This window comes from Cydia pomonella, chromosome 2 (genome assembly GCF_033807575.1).
Source record: "Cydia pomonella isolate Wapato2018A chromosome 2, ilCydPomo1, whole genome shotgun sequence".
Taxonomy (NCBI): Eukaryota; Metazoa; Arthropoda; class Insecta; order Lepidoptera; family Tortricidae; genus Cydia; species Cydia pomonella.
Window position 1 is genome coordinate 15,031,826 of NC_084704.1, and position 15,450 is coordinate 15,047,275.

A 15,450-nucleotide genomic window follows, 5' to 3' on the forward strand; every position below is an offset into this window, starting at 1 on the left:
TGGAGGCGCCTCTTATCAGCACAGCACGATGATAGCATATATATTATGCGAGCAATACAGGTGATTGATAAATCGTGATCAAAAACGTGTTTCTTACTCTGTAAAAGTATAAACACTTACGTAAGAATATAGAAAGATCCGTAAACGAATTTTACAGTACATATGGTGCTACTTTATAGCTCTAGTGCGAAAATTAGCATATTACGTTACTGTGTCGAACATTTAAAGGGCCATATGTACTGTAAAACGTTGTACGATACATGTGCGAATAGGTAATTCGCAACTCGTGTCGATTTAAAACACTTCCAATTTTTCGCACTTGTATCGTAATGTACTATTGTTATAATTAAATAAACTTGCCATGGGGGCCAAGTGCGCGTCGGCTTTATAAAGATTTGTCGGCGCGTTTAATAGAGGCCTCGGGCGACCAGAGGGCTGGCCACCATTTCGCATAGCGTATAAGTATCGCCATACAGCGGGGAAATACGGCCAGCCTTCTAGGCACCTTGCCCGTTGACGGCGATTTGGGCCAAATTTTAATATCCAAAAACAAAGATATAAACAAACATAATAAAACTTACTACTTAAACTAAAGATAATTCTTTAGTTTAAGTAGTAAGTTTTATTATGTTTGTTTATATCTTTGTTTTAGGATATTAAAATTAGTGTTTCAATTAAACTTTTAACTTACATTTACTGAGTCTCATGGTTACCCTACTTGTTACATAGAAATGTTATAGGCTCATGGGCATATTAATCAAATTATTTAATTGAACCATTTTGTATTTGCTGGCTGGAAACGTCAAAAAAGTTATTGACAATGATACATTTCATAATTCATAACATTACGGTGTTTACAGTGCAATCAAGTAACTTGACTCCGTAACTGGTAGGGTGACCATGAATATGAATATATGATAAGTAGGGATATTTTCTTTAAATGATAATTAATTGCGTGTCTTCTTGCAAGCAGGCACAATATGTGCAATGTAAAGGCGGGATGGTGCACAGCGTGCGGTACAAGCATATTCAGTACAAAAAGCGTGTGCAGCACAATGGTGGAATCCCGGCTTAAGTAGGTATATCGTTAGATTTGTGCTCGCTTTCCGGAGTTTCCGCTCTCTATAGTTCCAATTAACTGGTTATGTACCTGTAATCCAGTCTCTTTAAATGCTGAAAAAGTCCACCTTACAGTGTGACATAAAATAGTAAAAAAATAATGAGGGCCCCACTTTCATCGTAACTGTCTCATTTTTGACGTAAATTTCTTAAACATAGCAATATGTTTTTGTATGGAAATTGTTTAGTTCAATTTTGTTTAATTTCAAGTGTTTTATATCGCACTGTACTCATAAAACGGGAAACCCATTCCAATAAACACAAAAGTCAAAATGACATATAGGTTAGGTACACACCATGACGTTAATTAATGATAATCTTTATTTCAGGCAACTAGTGGCCCGTAAATAAATACCTTAAAACTAACATACATATTGTAAGAATATATCTTAAAACTAAAGAATACAAATCACATTATACATAAACATTACATACATTACATTATTAATAAACGTCATGGCGTATCGACAATGCCTTTTGTGGCAAAGAGCTATTAAAAGTGCTTATAAGCGCACCTGTGTGGTTCAATTCCGATCCAACAATATATCACAACATCAACATGTCAGTATCACGGATTGTCGGAAATTGTTGGTTTCAAGTAAAACATTTAAAAATCAAATTAAAAACTTTAATAAAGTTATAATTTATTACATCGACTATGAATTCCTAACTAGAATGGATTATATAACATATTATTACCTATAATAGACAGCGGAAAACTATAGGAACTCGTGAGGTCCAATACCAAGGCACTTTTTCATATAGTTTTCTGTTTTCTATATAATAAAATTCTACAATAATTAAGGCCTTATATACAGCTATATAAATACACAATATTGTAGTTCATTACAAAAGCTGATAATACTCATAAATTGTAGAAAACTTAACATTTTAATCCAATAACACAAGCTAAACATAATGAGAGTGTTATTCCCACTAGTTACCACTAAGTTCTTACCAGTGGTAACTACTGGGATTTTTTCCCCACCTTTTACCACTTGCAACAACTTGGTGGTAACTAGTAGGAATAACCTACTAAAACTACCAACAAATCGGAATTAGAAATAACTGTTAGTAAAGAGGTATTAAGTCCTGCGCAAACCGGCGGAACGCAGCGCAAATCACTTTAAACGTATCCATGTATATTCTTTCCTATTTCATTTACATTAAGGTATAAATTTGAATGCTCTGAGACCGACCTCGGAGTATCACGGAGGATTGTTACTCCGCGGCATCGAGGAGCATGATAGGGGATAACCACGGCAGCCCCCAGGATACGCCGAGGCCTCCCGAGTGCGCCGAGCGAGAACTCGTGCACCTTAGTCATTATTCCCTTTTGATAGAGTAAACGCGGCAGTAGGCGGCGGCATGCCGTGTCATCCCCCGGCCTGTGCCGCAGTGCTCCGTGGTGCGCCGGCGGGCGCTCGCGGTATCGCGGGGAATTTTCCCTCGTTGGTGTGTGCTGCGTGGATTAAATCCTCCTCAGTGATCTGCCGAACTAATTGACGACATCTCCGCCAGTTTGCGCAGGCCGTTACCAGACTGATATTTACTTTTTTATTCTGAATACCACTTAAGTAGTATTACAGTATTAGTGTCAGTAGCGAACTGGCGTAACGCGGTGACAAGTACACACTTGAAAAATGGTACATTCTGTGCATTATAAACAGACATAGGAATCCGTGGCGCAAAATTGTTTGACAAGTAGGGAGTTCCTTTATCGATAAACTCAACTATCGATGCTAGTTCTATACCGGGTGTTTCCTGTAACACGAGCAAATAATTAAACCATATATTGTACTCCTAAAACGATATAACTTTTCACTAACAACTTTTTAAAATTATGAAATCTTAAGATTTTATCGTTTTCATACAAATTAAATATTATTTTCAATGTACGCTGACATCAGTGTGTTTGACGTTGCTTGTCACGCTTTAAACGTAACAAAATTCGCAATACATTGCGTCTTAGAATTAACTTGAATGTGTAATAAAAGTTAAAACATAAGTTATTTTTAAAAGTTGCTGAACAAATGTTGGTGAGTTTGAGGAGTACAGCCTACAGTTTAATTTATTGCTCGTGTTACAGGAAACACCCGATATACTAGTGATCACTCAAGGGTTTGCTTGTAAAAATATGTTTTAATTAAGAGTAAAAAATAATTAAATAATAACTTAATGTACTCTCCTTCGTTTTTAAGACAAGACAATTTTATAATTTTACTCCCTTAATTTTAGACGCTTAATACAATAAAATATGGAACAAATTCTGGTCGTTTACTTTAACAATAGAAAATGGGACATTCACGAAGAAAAAAATTGGGTTGAGTAAAATTATAAAATTGTCTTGTCTTGTCTTAAAAACGAAGAAGAGTACATTGAGTTATTATTTAATTATTATTTTTACTCTTAATAAAAACGTATTTTTACAAGCAAACCCTTGAGTGATCACTAGTATATAGAACTAGCATCGATAGTCGAGTTTATCGATACAGGAACTCCCTACTTGTCAAACAATTTTGCTCCACGGATTCCTATGTCTGATTATAAACAAATATAATTATGCAGAGTTATGTTCCCAACTCTAAATTAAACGTAACATGCACATTTTTGTGCAAAAAAAAACCACATTTTATCGCATTACATTAATGCTGAAATAAATAGAATAGAGTAAGAATTTATAAATCACAGTATTTTGAAGTATGATGTACATGAATGATATTACACATTGTGAGGACATTATTTACATAGTTACCCGTGTTTATTCAAGGGGTTATTTTCACAGAATGCGTTTGACATATACATAATACATAAAGCCCGACCAGAAATATACGGTTATTATCAAGGGGCCGCTGTTATTCTCATGTATACTGGTCGAGCTTTACATAATGGTTGATAGAATGCATTAATGAGTTAATAACTCTTTTTTCACAGACAAAATAATTACTTTAATTTTGAAAACCCTAAATATCCGAAAGAGATAGCGCCATACATTAGAAAGGGATAGCATGATTCGTCCTTAAATCGCTGTCAAACTTCGGTTTTGTAGGAAGTGTAATTTCTGCACGGTAGTACTATTATTTATTCTGTGGCGCAAGTTGCAACATCATAGCTGCAGGTAGTCAAACGTCTACTTCAAACTTGGCACTAAAAATGATCACAACGAAGAAATCGCCTATCAATCTTATGACATGATTCGTTTTTTCGTTGTATGTATCCTAACAGATATATGAGTTTTTAATGGGACAGTTGCAACGAGTTTCTTTTAGAACACATATCTACAAATCAGTCGTACTCACTGTGACAACTACCTCAACGTCATCATATATAGTCTGTCAAGCCATTTCCGTCAGTAGAAAAAAGCGGCAAATTAAATATAAAATGTAGGCGCGAAGGCGTAATTTTCCCACAGAAAATTTGAATTTCGCGCCTTTTTCTAGAGACAAAGTTGTTTGACCGGTTATATAAACCTCCAGAGAACCAAATCATAGACAATACGCTGTTTATCTGAAGGCCTTGATGATCCAAACAATGAATATGATGGCCACAATGCTGCCGATGATGATGAGTATGAACATTTTTTTCCTGTAGCTGCGTTGGTGCTGTTCGGCTTTGGCCAGCTCGTCGACGCCAGCTTCGACGTTGGCGCTGGCTTCTTCTATGTGACCTTCGAGCGTGTCTAGAGAAAAGATTAATATTTTAGTTATGGTTAATAGTTAAGTATGCGGAGGATAGCATAGCATTGACTATTTATTTATTTAAACTTTATTGCACATTTCTTATCTTAAGAAAACCAGAGGGTTTGAGCCAGGAACCACCACCGACGCCATATTCTCCCGTTCTCGTCTGAAGATTGATTGACAGCATTTCGACAGCGCACTCATATCATACCTTGGCGGAACTGCGACGAACCCCACTCAGGTGTACGTAATACTCTAGTTTGGTCTATTTGTACAAAAGGCGAACTTAATGCTATGAGACATTCTTTACCAGTGAACCTTAGGGCAAAGCAGAAAAGATTGTAGGCAGCAAAGTAATCACGCACAGATTTTTAAAAGCAAACTTGTTGAGCACTTTTCTAATGTTGGGGGAAAGATCGTTTCAGAGACGAGCTGCCTGAATAGAGAATGAATTAGACATGAAGCCTGCTCGATGAAGAGGGATGGAAAGAGAGATTGCCAATAGAGCGAAATTGACGGTCACGAGAAGCACCATAGTAAAAGAAGAGTTGAATATATTCAGGGAAGTGTGGATCATTGAGAATGGAATAGAGAGCTATGAAATGTCTTAAGTCCGTGGAGAGAGAACTAAAAGCGATGACATCGCAAGCCAAAGTCGCCACGGCCGGTAATTGTAAACATTAGCAGCCTACATTTTAATACTTACTATATTGCAAATATGTATTGAACTTATTTAGAAGCATTCATCAGTTCACGGTAACTTGCGATACATTGTTGGCCTTAATACAGCAGCGTTGGACGAAAGTTAATTAGAATTGAAAATATTAAAAATTAACCATTACAAATTGAACGGATGGTTACAGTTAACGGTTCAATTTGTAATGGTTAATTTTAAATATTTTCAATTCTAATTAAAGTTCGGCCAACACTGTAATACAGTAGCAATTGGTCATTGCCAAAGGGTTATATTGAACGTAACGACGTATATTTCCTAATTATTTTTTGGAATAGGCGTCAGATGAAGGTGAACTGAAATTACATTTAGCCACTTACCTACAGTTTGGCCCTGCTGCTGGACTAGGCTAGCTAGATCTTGCATGATCTGATTTACGTCTAGCACATCGGCTTCTATCTTGTGGATATACTGCTCTCTTTCTAACAGCATGTTCGTCTCGAACTGAACGAGACGCGCCTATAAAAAAGGTATTTAGTTAGCTCTGAATCCAAATGTTTATTTTCAACTCTAGTTTGTTTTTCTTATAGTTTACGTACCTGTGCATATAGTCTTATCTTAGTCTAAAGTTCTTTGTAATAGACGACAATGTAATGGCTTTCGTGATAGCGCTTTCCGTTCCGCCCTTTACTATGAAAGCACAGTAGAGACAGTATATTTTCCAAAGTTAATTCACCTAAATAGCCAAGACAAAGAACGTTGATTTCTTATCGTCGACCGTGGCCTGCCGCTTCACCCAGCGCCAGTGGGTCTCGCCGCCGAGTCTGCATTAGCATGTGAGCTACCATATCTCTGAGCAGTACCTGTGCTTGCTGGTTATCCAGCAACGCCGACTCCTCGTCGTCGGCGATGGCTTGTCGCTCGAGCAAAGACGGGTCGTTGCGGTTGCGAGCTTGCTTCGGCATGTGTGCCGCCATCTTCTCTGATACTTGCTGCAAAAATAAGTGAAAATATTTGTAGAAAAAGTCATGAGCCATCTGGTGAAAAATAATCAAACGCCAAACTAGGTCTTAAGGTGGACGTCTAGGGATGTCCTGCCGACTAGCCACCAAAGTGTATTGTAAGGCAGCTTTAACTTGACGCCGTTTTCTTTTTCCACCGGACCACCGATGTTTTTTATACTCTCCTTGTTAGTTTTACCTATAACGACATTCCGGGTATGAACTAACGCTTGTCACCAGTTGACCTCCGAAGGGCTCATGATATTCTCACAATTGTCAGTGAAAACAATTCGCCTAACCGCCACCGAAACCGATATATATATAGAAGCCTTGGCTTTTGATGTTCACACTGACATTTAATGGCTTGACATTTATTACTTACCTAAAAAGATCCTAAAAAGTAAATTTTGGCGTCCGTACGAGTATAAATAAATCCAGTAAGTAAATCACAACCGCAACAACTCTTCAGTACAATAGTCTCAATTTACGGTGAACGGGAAATAAATCGAGCGGTAGCTTGAAAAAAACCCGGCCAAGTGCGAGTCGGACTCGCGCACGAAGGGTTCGGTACCATTATTTATAAAAACGACAAAAATATGTTTGTTGTATGGGAGCCCTCCTTAAATATTTATTTTATTCTGTTTCTAGTATTTGTTGTTATAGCGGCAACAGAAATACATCATCTGTGAAAACGTCAACTGTCTAGCTATCACGGTTCATGAGATACAGCCTGGTGACAGACGGACGGACGGACAGCGAAGATTCAGTAATAGGGTCCCGCTTGACCCTTTGGGTACGGAACCCTAAAAACGAATACAGAAAAACGCACAGGGGGCTCATGGCATAAGTAAGTACCCTTCACACTCTCGCGGGCTTAATGATAATGTAGGTTATATAAATGTTACAATCTTATAATTTTGGTAAATCAATGTTGATGCATTAATAATTTATAAATATTTAATTTTAATTTTAAATTATTGTAAAAATTATTATCATTACCCACCAATCCAAGTTTTGAACTGTCACCTAACTGATTAACGAAGTTCCCAGGAAACCCTTTAGAAAGCAAATCTGGTCTGACCTCCGATTAGGTAGTTACATGTACGAATCTAGGGATCAAATTATACAGGAAATGGTTATTAAGCTAAACTAGTATAACATATTTTGTGAATTACACACCCTTAGCTTATTACCACCTACTCGTATCGAGCAAATTTGGTACTACTTAGTTTGGTTACCTATGTTAAAGTGACATCTTTGTTGGCTATGATTAAACTTAACTCGCCATCTCGGTTTACGATTGTGTAAAGATCACTCACACAAGCAAACTTGAACTAAAATCTCAATTTTTCAATAATATTCTTTAATAACTAGTTATTATTTTTAATTTTGCGCAGACAAACTAATATGCTCTACTTAAATATCAAGGTTTAAAGTGGAGAAAATTAACGTATTAAGAGAATAACGATGAATAAAATTGCATGAAATTTGCATAAGGAGAACCAGATTAAACATAAAATGCATCCAAAATGCAAAATTGAAGGCTTATGTAAGTCGTGGCTGGGGCGTCCCTTGCGTATAACAAATACATGTTGCTAAACATGTCGCCACAAAAAACAGATTGGCAATAATTATCTCATACTTATTGAGTTGTGAGTTCACTTGCACATCTTTCAAAGACTTCATAAGCCACTCTATTTGCTGGTTCTGCAACTGATGCCCGCGCCAACAGTGAGCCAATATAGTACTTGAGAGAATCAGATAACTTCTGTACTAAAGAGTACTTCTAAAGCGCGTCTTCACTCGTAGGTTCTGCAGCTTGTCCCTACGTCACCACTGCTTCGCTGCGTAGCCGCTTTATGTATCATCTCGTCTAAAACACATCAATCACATAATAATTGTAACTGATAGTGTGAAATACCTTTTGTACTGATGAGTACTTCGCAAGCGCATCCTTAAACGCCTGTGTGAGCCTCTCCACCTGTAACTTCTGCGGCTTGTCCCCGCGTCGCGCCACCACGCCGAGCCGCTGGATGTCGCGCGCCGTCGCCGACACTGACCCGTTCACTGTTTGTTGAGTGTCGTGACTGCAAAAAAAAAATGAAATGTTGTAGAAAATATTTTTAACCACTTTTTAAGGTTCGTTATTCTTCAAAAACTATTCGAAAGTTGCATTTTATCCATAAGAGTGGCAAGTAATTTGATGCATTCAATGCAAATTTTGAGCTGTTTCCTAATGTTGGCTGGTGGAATTTACTTTAAATGATCAATATTTAATAGCATTCATTTGGGTTTCGTTTGTAATATCTTACTACTAGTATTTTTCCTCGCGCTGGTGTGGTGAAAAAAAATGTGTGTTTTACTTGGTGGCAAAGATGTTTAACCCTTGTGCTTCGAAATCCTCACAACGTTCAAGATTCCACTTTTCGAACCACTAGTGGCTCGTGGTTCAATTTAGTCACAGTTATAAATACAGGGAGGAACGCAAGGCAGTATTACTTCTTCTTTTTTAGGGTTCCGTAGTCAACTAGGAACCCTTATAGTTTCGCCATGTCCGTTTGTCTGTCTGTCTGTCCGAGGCTTTGCTCCGTGGTCGTTAGTGCTAGAAAGTTGAAATTTGGCATGGATATATAAATCAATAAAGCCGACAAAGTCGTACAATAAAATCTAAAAATTTTTTTTTTAGAGTACCTCCCCTACACGTAAAGTGGGGGTGAAATTTTTTTTCGCTTCAACCCTAGAGTGTGGGGTATCGTTGGAAAGGTCTTTCAAAACTAATAGGGGTTTTCAAGAAACATTTTTTGATAAAGTGAATATATTCGGAGATAATCGCTCGGAAAGAAAAAAAAGATGTGTCCCCCCCTCTAACTTTTAAACCATAGGTCCAAAAAATGTGAAAAAAATCGTGGAAGTAGAGCTTAAGAAAGACATTAAATGAAAACTATAGCGGACATGATCAGTTTAGCTGTTTTTAAGTTATCGCAAAAAGTTTTCCCTTCATAGTAAAAAGACTTACTTTAATTAGGTACTGATTATGCAAATTTGCCTATTTGTTTAACTCGGGTGAAAGGTACCGTTTCATCCCTTGGTTAACAATTTACTATACTTTAAGCTCCAGTTTAGCTTATTGTGACGGAAGAGTAACTACGGAACCCTACACTGAGCGTGGCCCGACATGCTCTTGGCCGGTTATTAATTATTAATGTTGTATGTTCAGTTTTTATATAAATAATAATGTTTGAATGTTAATTTCTTTGTGTGTCGTTGGCGTACGTGTTGCCATTATCTCTAGATTAAGTCAGGTCCCCACAGAAAACCAGCGCCACAGATTTCCGCGGCATTATGCTGAGTGGGGACCCAATTCAAGCGACCAAATGTTTTTTATGCCTGTATGCCTTCTTTTTTTATGTAAGTACTAAATTATGTTGTATAAACGCGTATATGCATAACTAATTGCTGACAAAAGAAATCTCTGTCCTTGAAGCTTATTCTTACCTAAAGATAGTCTCTAGACTTCTATTAACTAGGCTATTCACTAGCATGTACAGTCAACCAATCTGAATCCTAGGCCACTATAGAACCTTGTCACTTTAACTACTAGATACTTGACACGCATCACTCAATAAGCACTGTCGTAGAAGTCATTATGGCATGGTTCTATAGTGGCCTAGGAATCAAATTGGTTGACTGTACATCTGTGCCTAACCTAAGCATCTATCTTATGCAGTCTCAGTTATTAGGTCTTGTTCTCCCTCGTTTTCTCATGACTGACGGTCGCGACCACGTGAGATCGTTATTTTGTGCACCAAGGCTCTCCATTCTGCACGATTTTCCGCCTTCCTGATAATAGTTATTAGGTACATATATTATAATATGCTTACATTTTATCCCTAAGTTGTAGATTATCATTAGGCCCTCCAATTTGTTTCATCATCTTCTCCAGAGAACGCAGGCCAGTGTTGATGCTGTTGACATTTTCAGCAATGCCTTCGCTGAGATTGTATAGCTCTGTGGGGCTGAAGTCGGCAAAACCGACCGTGGGAGGCGCGGCGATTGCGCCATAGTCTCGGCTCGAGCCACTTATAGGCTCACGTTCTGCCATGATCTGAACAAAATGAGTTATACAAATTTTTAAAAACGGCTTGATTATTAATTAAAATAAATTATTTTTACTTTTGCCCAAATAGGTATGAAAAACTGCTGTAATTTTTTTTGTCCATTATACATGCATGTATGGAGGTAGGGTCAGACCAAGATAAGTTGGCAGTGATTTTGATAGCCCAGACAGTGCAAGTTTCAAGTAAATGTCATAATTTCATAGAAGTTTGATGTTTAAAATAACCCGTACACCGTCTGGGCTATCAAAATTGCTGCTAACTTATCTTGGTTAACTCTATAAAGGAATATACCTATATTCACAGAAAAACGTGCATGGTTCAGGATAAATATCATTTACAAGGAAAAGATCAAATAACGAAATGATCACATAGTTTTGTTGTAATGCCCATTACAACAATTAACTATGTGATAAGTAAAGTATTGAATAATTATACCGAGTGGGCCCTGTAACAGAAGCAAGAAATTAAACTTGTAGACTAAAAACTCAACCTGATCAATATTTGTTTGCAACTTGTGTGACAAGCGACAATGATAATAATTAATAACATACAAGATAATAATTAATGTGTATGAAAATAGGAAAGTAACACTTCATCATTTTTAAAAGTTGTTAAAAAAGTTTTATTGTTTAATGAGTAGAATATATGAGTCAGATAGAAGCAAATCCTTAGCCCTTGGAGTCCTTAGTCGACTCCCGACCGATTATGGCATTTAAATTTCACATTTGAATTATTGAAATAAAATCAACATTCCAATAACTCAAAAACGACATATGCCACTTGAAGAGATATAGCAACTTCCACTTCAACTAAAAAATATTATACTTCTTATAAGTCAATATTTATGCAGCTGCAGTTTGCTGCTGGATGTAGCAGAGTTTGCTTCTATATGACTCATATGTTTTAATTATTTTCTCATGTTACAGGACCCACCCAGTATATTGTGCACATGATGTTTTAATACAATAAATCTTTAAAAGAAATATGAGGAATAAGTAATGGTAAAAATATATATAATACAGTATAAAATACAGGTATATTCAAATTGTATTGATGAAGTCACAATCCTTTTATTTGATGAACATGAACAAGTAGCATAATGTGAACATATAACTAATGCCTTTAGGCATTAAGTTTGCCATTTGTACTTTATTTATTATATTGTGCAATAAAGTTTAAATAAATAAATAAACTAAGGTTACTGTATTACAGAATAAATAAATAGTGTTATTTGTGAATATTATTAATAAATGAGTATCCACAAGAGTGGATAGGTATGTACACTGAATTGTAGGTATATTATGATTAAAATATTATGCACATTATAAAACCATTATTGTGTCATGTATATTTGATTTACCAGTAACTCATTTTTCGACATGAATAAAACATAAAAACAAATTTTATTTTGTTGTGTGTTTAGCGTGGGGACTATAGCCCAAGCCCTCTTGAACATGAGAGGAGGCCTATGCCCAGCAGTGGGCCGTATATAGACTGAATTATTATTTTTATTTATTGTTTTAATTGTATAAATCACTGGAGGTAAGAAAATATCAAAATAGTTAGCTCTTAAACAACAAATAGTGCAGAAAATAACCTATATTTTGAAGTTTGAAACCAATCACAGGATAAATTGAACGCATTTACCTTAAAAGTTATTGGATTACAGTAACACTGATTTACTATAATAATTCATATATCTATTTTATTCAAATACTGACTAGCACACCAATGTAAGTAATTACCTTAACAAGTTGCGTATTTAACTTATTAACTTAACAAATATTCATCAACTCCACTAAATCTAGAATAGTAATTATGTTCAACATCATTAAATCATGCTCTATTAAAAATACCATTAGTTAAAACTGGATACTCATTGCTAAATTTATAGCCGCAGGAGGAGATTTCTAATTTATGAAAATTCGCTGATTGTCTCACCTAACAGCATTGACGCAAAAATACTAAACAGGTAAAACGGTTCACTATTGTTACTTACGTACTGAAGAAAGCTGTGCTTACAGGAATGACGCTGTTATTAAGATCGTTGTGTTTGTTATGGTTGTCACTACTCACGTATGAGTCACAGAAGCGTATTACAAAAAATACCTAAACGATACGGGAAGTTCACTCCAACATAAGTAACTAAGGTAAAATTAAGACATTGATTTAGACCCGATGGTTCACACTATTATGCAGTTTGAGTGGAAAAACGACTCATTGAATAAGTGATTACATACCTGACCCTAAGTTAAACTATTTGGCCTATTAAAATTCTGGTTTTGGTCGTGTTTTAAAGATTTTCACGACTAGATCGACAATGCGACGTCAATGTTCAAATTGTCAATAGACTAACTGTCAGACTTGACAGCTGTCAGCTGTGTGTGTCCACTTGGTGTCCACTTACGTTTACAGGGAATTTATATATTATTGATCTGAATCAACTAAAAAGATAATATATATATATATATATATATATATATATATATATATTATTACTGTTATATCATGTTAGTTTATCTCTCCGTCTGTCTTTTTGCTGTTATCCTGGAGTTAATATTTGATGTTGGCAACTCACCTAGCGACATCTACTGACAGTCTAGGTAAATGTATAAGTTTGCTATTCAAATATAGATGGCGAAAGTAAACGCATAAAAGTTAAACCGGCCAAGAGCATGTCGGGGCTGCCGGGCTATGCCCAGTGTAGGATTCCGTATCCGTAGTCAAAGAGCATATAATCACTACGTTTTATCCGTAGTTACTGATCTGTCACAATGGGCTGTTATTAATAATAATCATTTATTTGTTGCATCCATGATATTAGTACATATCATGCACATTATTAGCAAAGGGGATAAACTACCTTCGCAGCGCTGTGTACGTCTACTAAGAAGTAATGATATTATAACTCCAGATAGGTTATAAGCGTTTCAAAATTGAAGCGCCTACCCTACAAAAGTTAAAGGTCCTTTTTTTAAGTTTTTCTTAAATCATTCGTAAACGGTGGTCCATAGCAAAAAATTATCTGATACGCAAATAATCTATATAAAATTACCTACAAGAAAGATTCTATGCACTTTATCACTAGGATCAACATTAAATAACCGGCCAAGAGCATGTCGGGCCACGCTCAGTGTAGGGTTCCGTAGTTACTCTTCCATCACAATAAGCTAAACTGGAGCCTAAAGTGTAGTAAATGGTACCTTTCACCCGAGTTAAACAAATAGGCAAATTTGCATAATCAGTACCTAATTAAAGTAAGTCTTTTTACTATGAAGGGAAAACTTTTTGCGATAACTCAAAAACAGCTAAACTGATCATGTCCGCTATAGTTTTCATTTAATGTCTTTCTTAAGCTCTACTTCCACGATTTTTTTCATATTTTTTGGACCTATGGTTCAAAAGTTAGAGGGGGGGGGGGGACACATTTTTTTTTTCTTTCGGAGCGATTATCGCCGAATATATTCACTTTATCAAAAAATGTTTCTGGAAAACCCCTATTAGTTTTGAAAGACCTTTCCAACGATACCCCACACTCTAGGGTTGAAGCGAAAAAAAAAATTCACCCCCACTTTACGAGTAGGGGAGGTACCCTAAAAAAAATTAAATTTTTAGATTTTATTGTATGACTTTGTCGGCTTTATTGATTTATATATCCATGCCAAATTTCAGCTTTCTAGCACTAACGACCACGGAGCAAAGCCTCGGACAGACAGACAGACAGACAGACAGACAGACAGACAGACAGACAGACAGACGGACATGGCGAAACTATAAGGGTTCCGTTTTATGCCATTTGGCTACGGAACCCTAAAAAGATATTAAAGCGGGAAAGTTCATTAAAATCAATTTTATGGTCATTTTTTGTATATTTTCGTAAATAACTCGTAAACAGTTGCTAATAGCAAAAAACGTTGTTAAACGTACTTAAATAATCTACAGAAAATTTTCTACAAAAAAGATTGGGTACACTTTTCGCATCGATAAATATTTTAAAAGATATTAAAGAGGGAAAGTTAATTATAATCAATTCTACGCTTCTCTTTTTTTTAGTTTTTCGTAAATAATCTATAAAGTATGACACAAAACAAAAAAAACATCTAAGTAACATAAATAATTCGCATACAATTTGTTATAAGAAACATGAAAAACACTTTTCGCTAGGATTAATATTTGTTTGAAATGATATTAAAACGGGAAAGTAAAATATTATAATCAAATTCAAAGTCCCTTCTTAATTTTTCGTAAATAACTCATAAAATTTATAATTTACATAAAATTTTCTACAAAAATAAACACTTGTCTCTAGAACCAATACGAGTAAATATTTTAAAAGATATTAAAGGGGGTAAGTTAAATATAATCAATGCATAGGTTATTTTTATTTTCTTAAATAACATTTAAATGGTACTCCAGTGCAAAAATAATTATCATAAAATTTTGTACAAAAAAGATTCTTTACACTTTTTCGCTAAGATATATGAAATATGATATTAAAGGAGGAATGTTATTAATTATACTTTATATCCAGGTCCTTTTTTGTCTTTCGTAAATAACTCGTATGTTTTCGTATATAAATCTTTTTAAATATTAGCATATTTCTTATAGTAAAAATTATGATAATTATTTGTTTCGTTTTTTTTTGCTATGTGACATACTTTACAATACAATACAAATCCTCTTTATTGCACAACCTCAAAAAATATTTACAGAGAGACATACATAATATATGAAGACAGAGGTGACAACAGGCGGTCTTATCGCTAAAGAGCGACCTCTGCCAGACAACCTTTAGGTAAGGGAGAAATGATAATATTAATTTAACTATTTAGGAGGTGCATAAAACTAGATTGGAAACT

General features: G+C 35.6%; 1 protein-coding gene across 4 annotated transcripts; it reads right to left on the reverse strand.

Annotated features, from left to right (window-relative positions):
• Positions 1–1,733: 1,733 nt before the first annotated feature.
• On the reverse strand, positions 1,734–12,958 carry LOC133534461 (syntaxin-12). 4 transcript variants are annotated; one of them, XM_061873596.1, is made up of 6 exons: positions 12,832–12,958; positions 10,355–10,578; positions 8,395–8,560; positions 6,336–6,464; positions 5,853–5,991; positions 1,734–4,798 (listed from the first exon to the last, which is right to left on the reverse strand). In XM_061873596.1, the coding sequence occupies exons 2-6, from the start codon at positions 10,573–10,575 to the stop codon at positions 4,623–4,625; spliced, it is 831 nt and encodes a 276-aa protein (XP_061729580.1). In that variant the 5' UTR covers positions 10,576–10,578; positions 12,832–12,958; the 3' UTR covers positions 1,734–4,622. The 4 variants fall into 4 exon arrangements, with proteins under 4 accessions (XP_061729580.1, XP_061729582.1, XP_061729581.1 ...); XM_061873598.1 differs by lacking the exon at positions 12,832–12,958 and adding an exon at positions 12,595–12,809; XM_061873597.1 differs by lacking the exon at positions 12,832–12,958 and adding an exon at positions 12,591–12,809.
• Between the last annotated feature and the right edge of the window lie 2,492 nt (positions 12,959–15,450).

What these genes read in the sequence shown, in the direction of transcription:
- LOC133534461 (XM_061873596.1), bottom strand. Translation starts at nt 10,575, where the DNA reads ATGGCAGAACGTGAGCCTATAAGTGGCTCGAGCCGAGACTATGGCGCA. An exon ending in AGTACTCATCAGTACAAAAG is followed by an intron (nt 6,465 to 8,394) that starts GTATTTCACACT and finishes TTATTTTTGCAG; the next exon opens with CAAGTATCAGAGAAGATGGC. An exon ending in GCAGCAGGGCCAAACTGTAG is followed by an intron (nt 4,799 to 5,852) that starts GTAAGTGGCTAA and finishes TCTTTTCTCTAG; the next exon opens with ACACGCTCGAAGGTCACATA.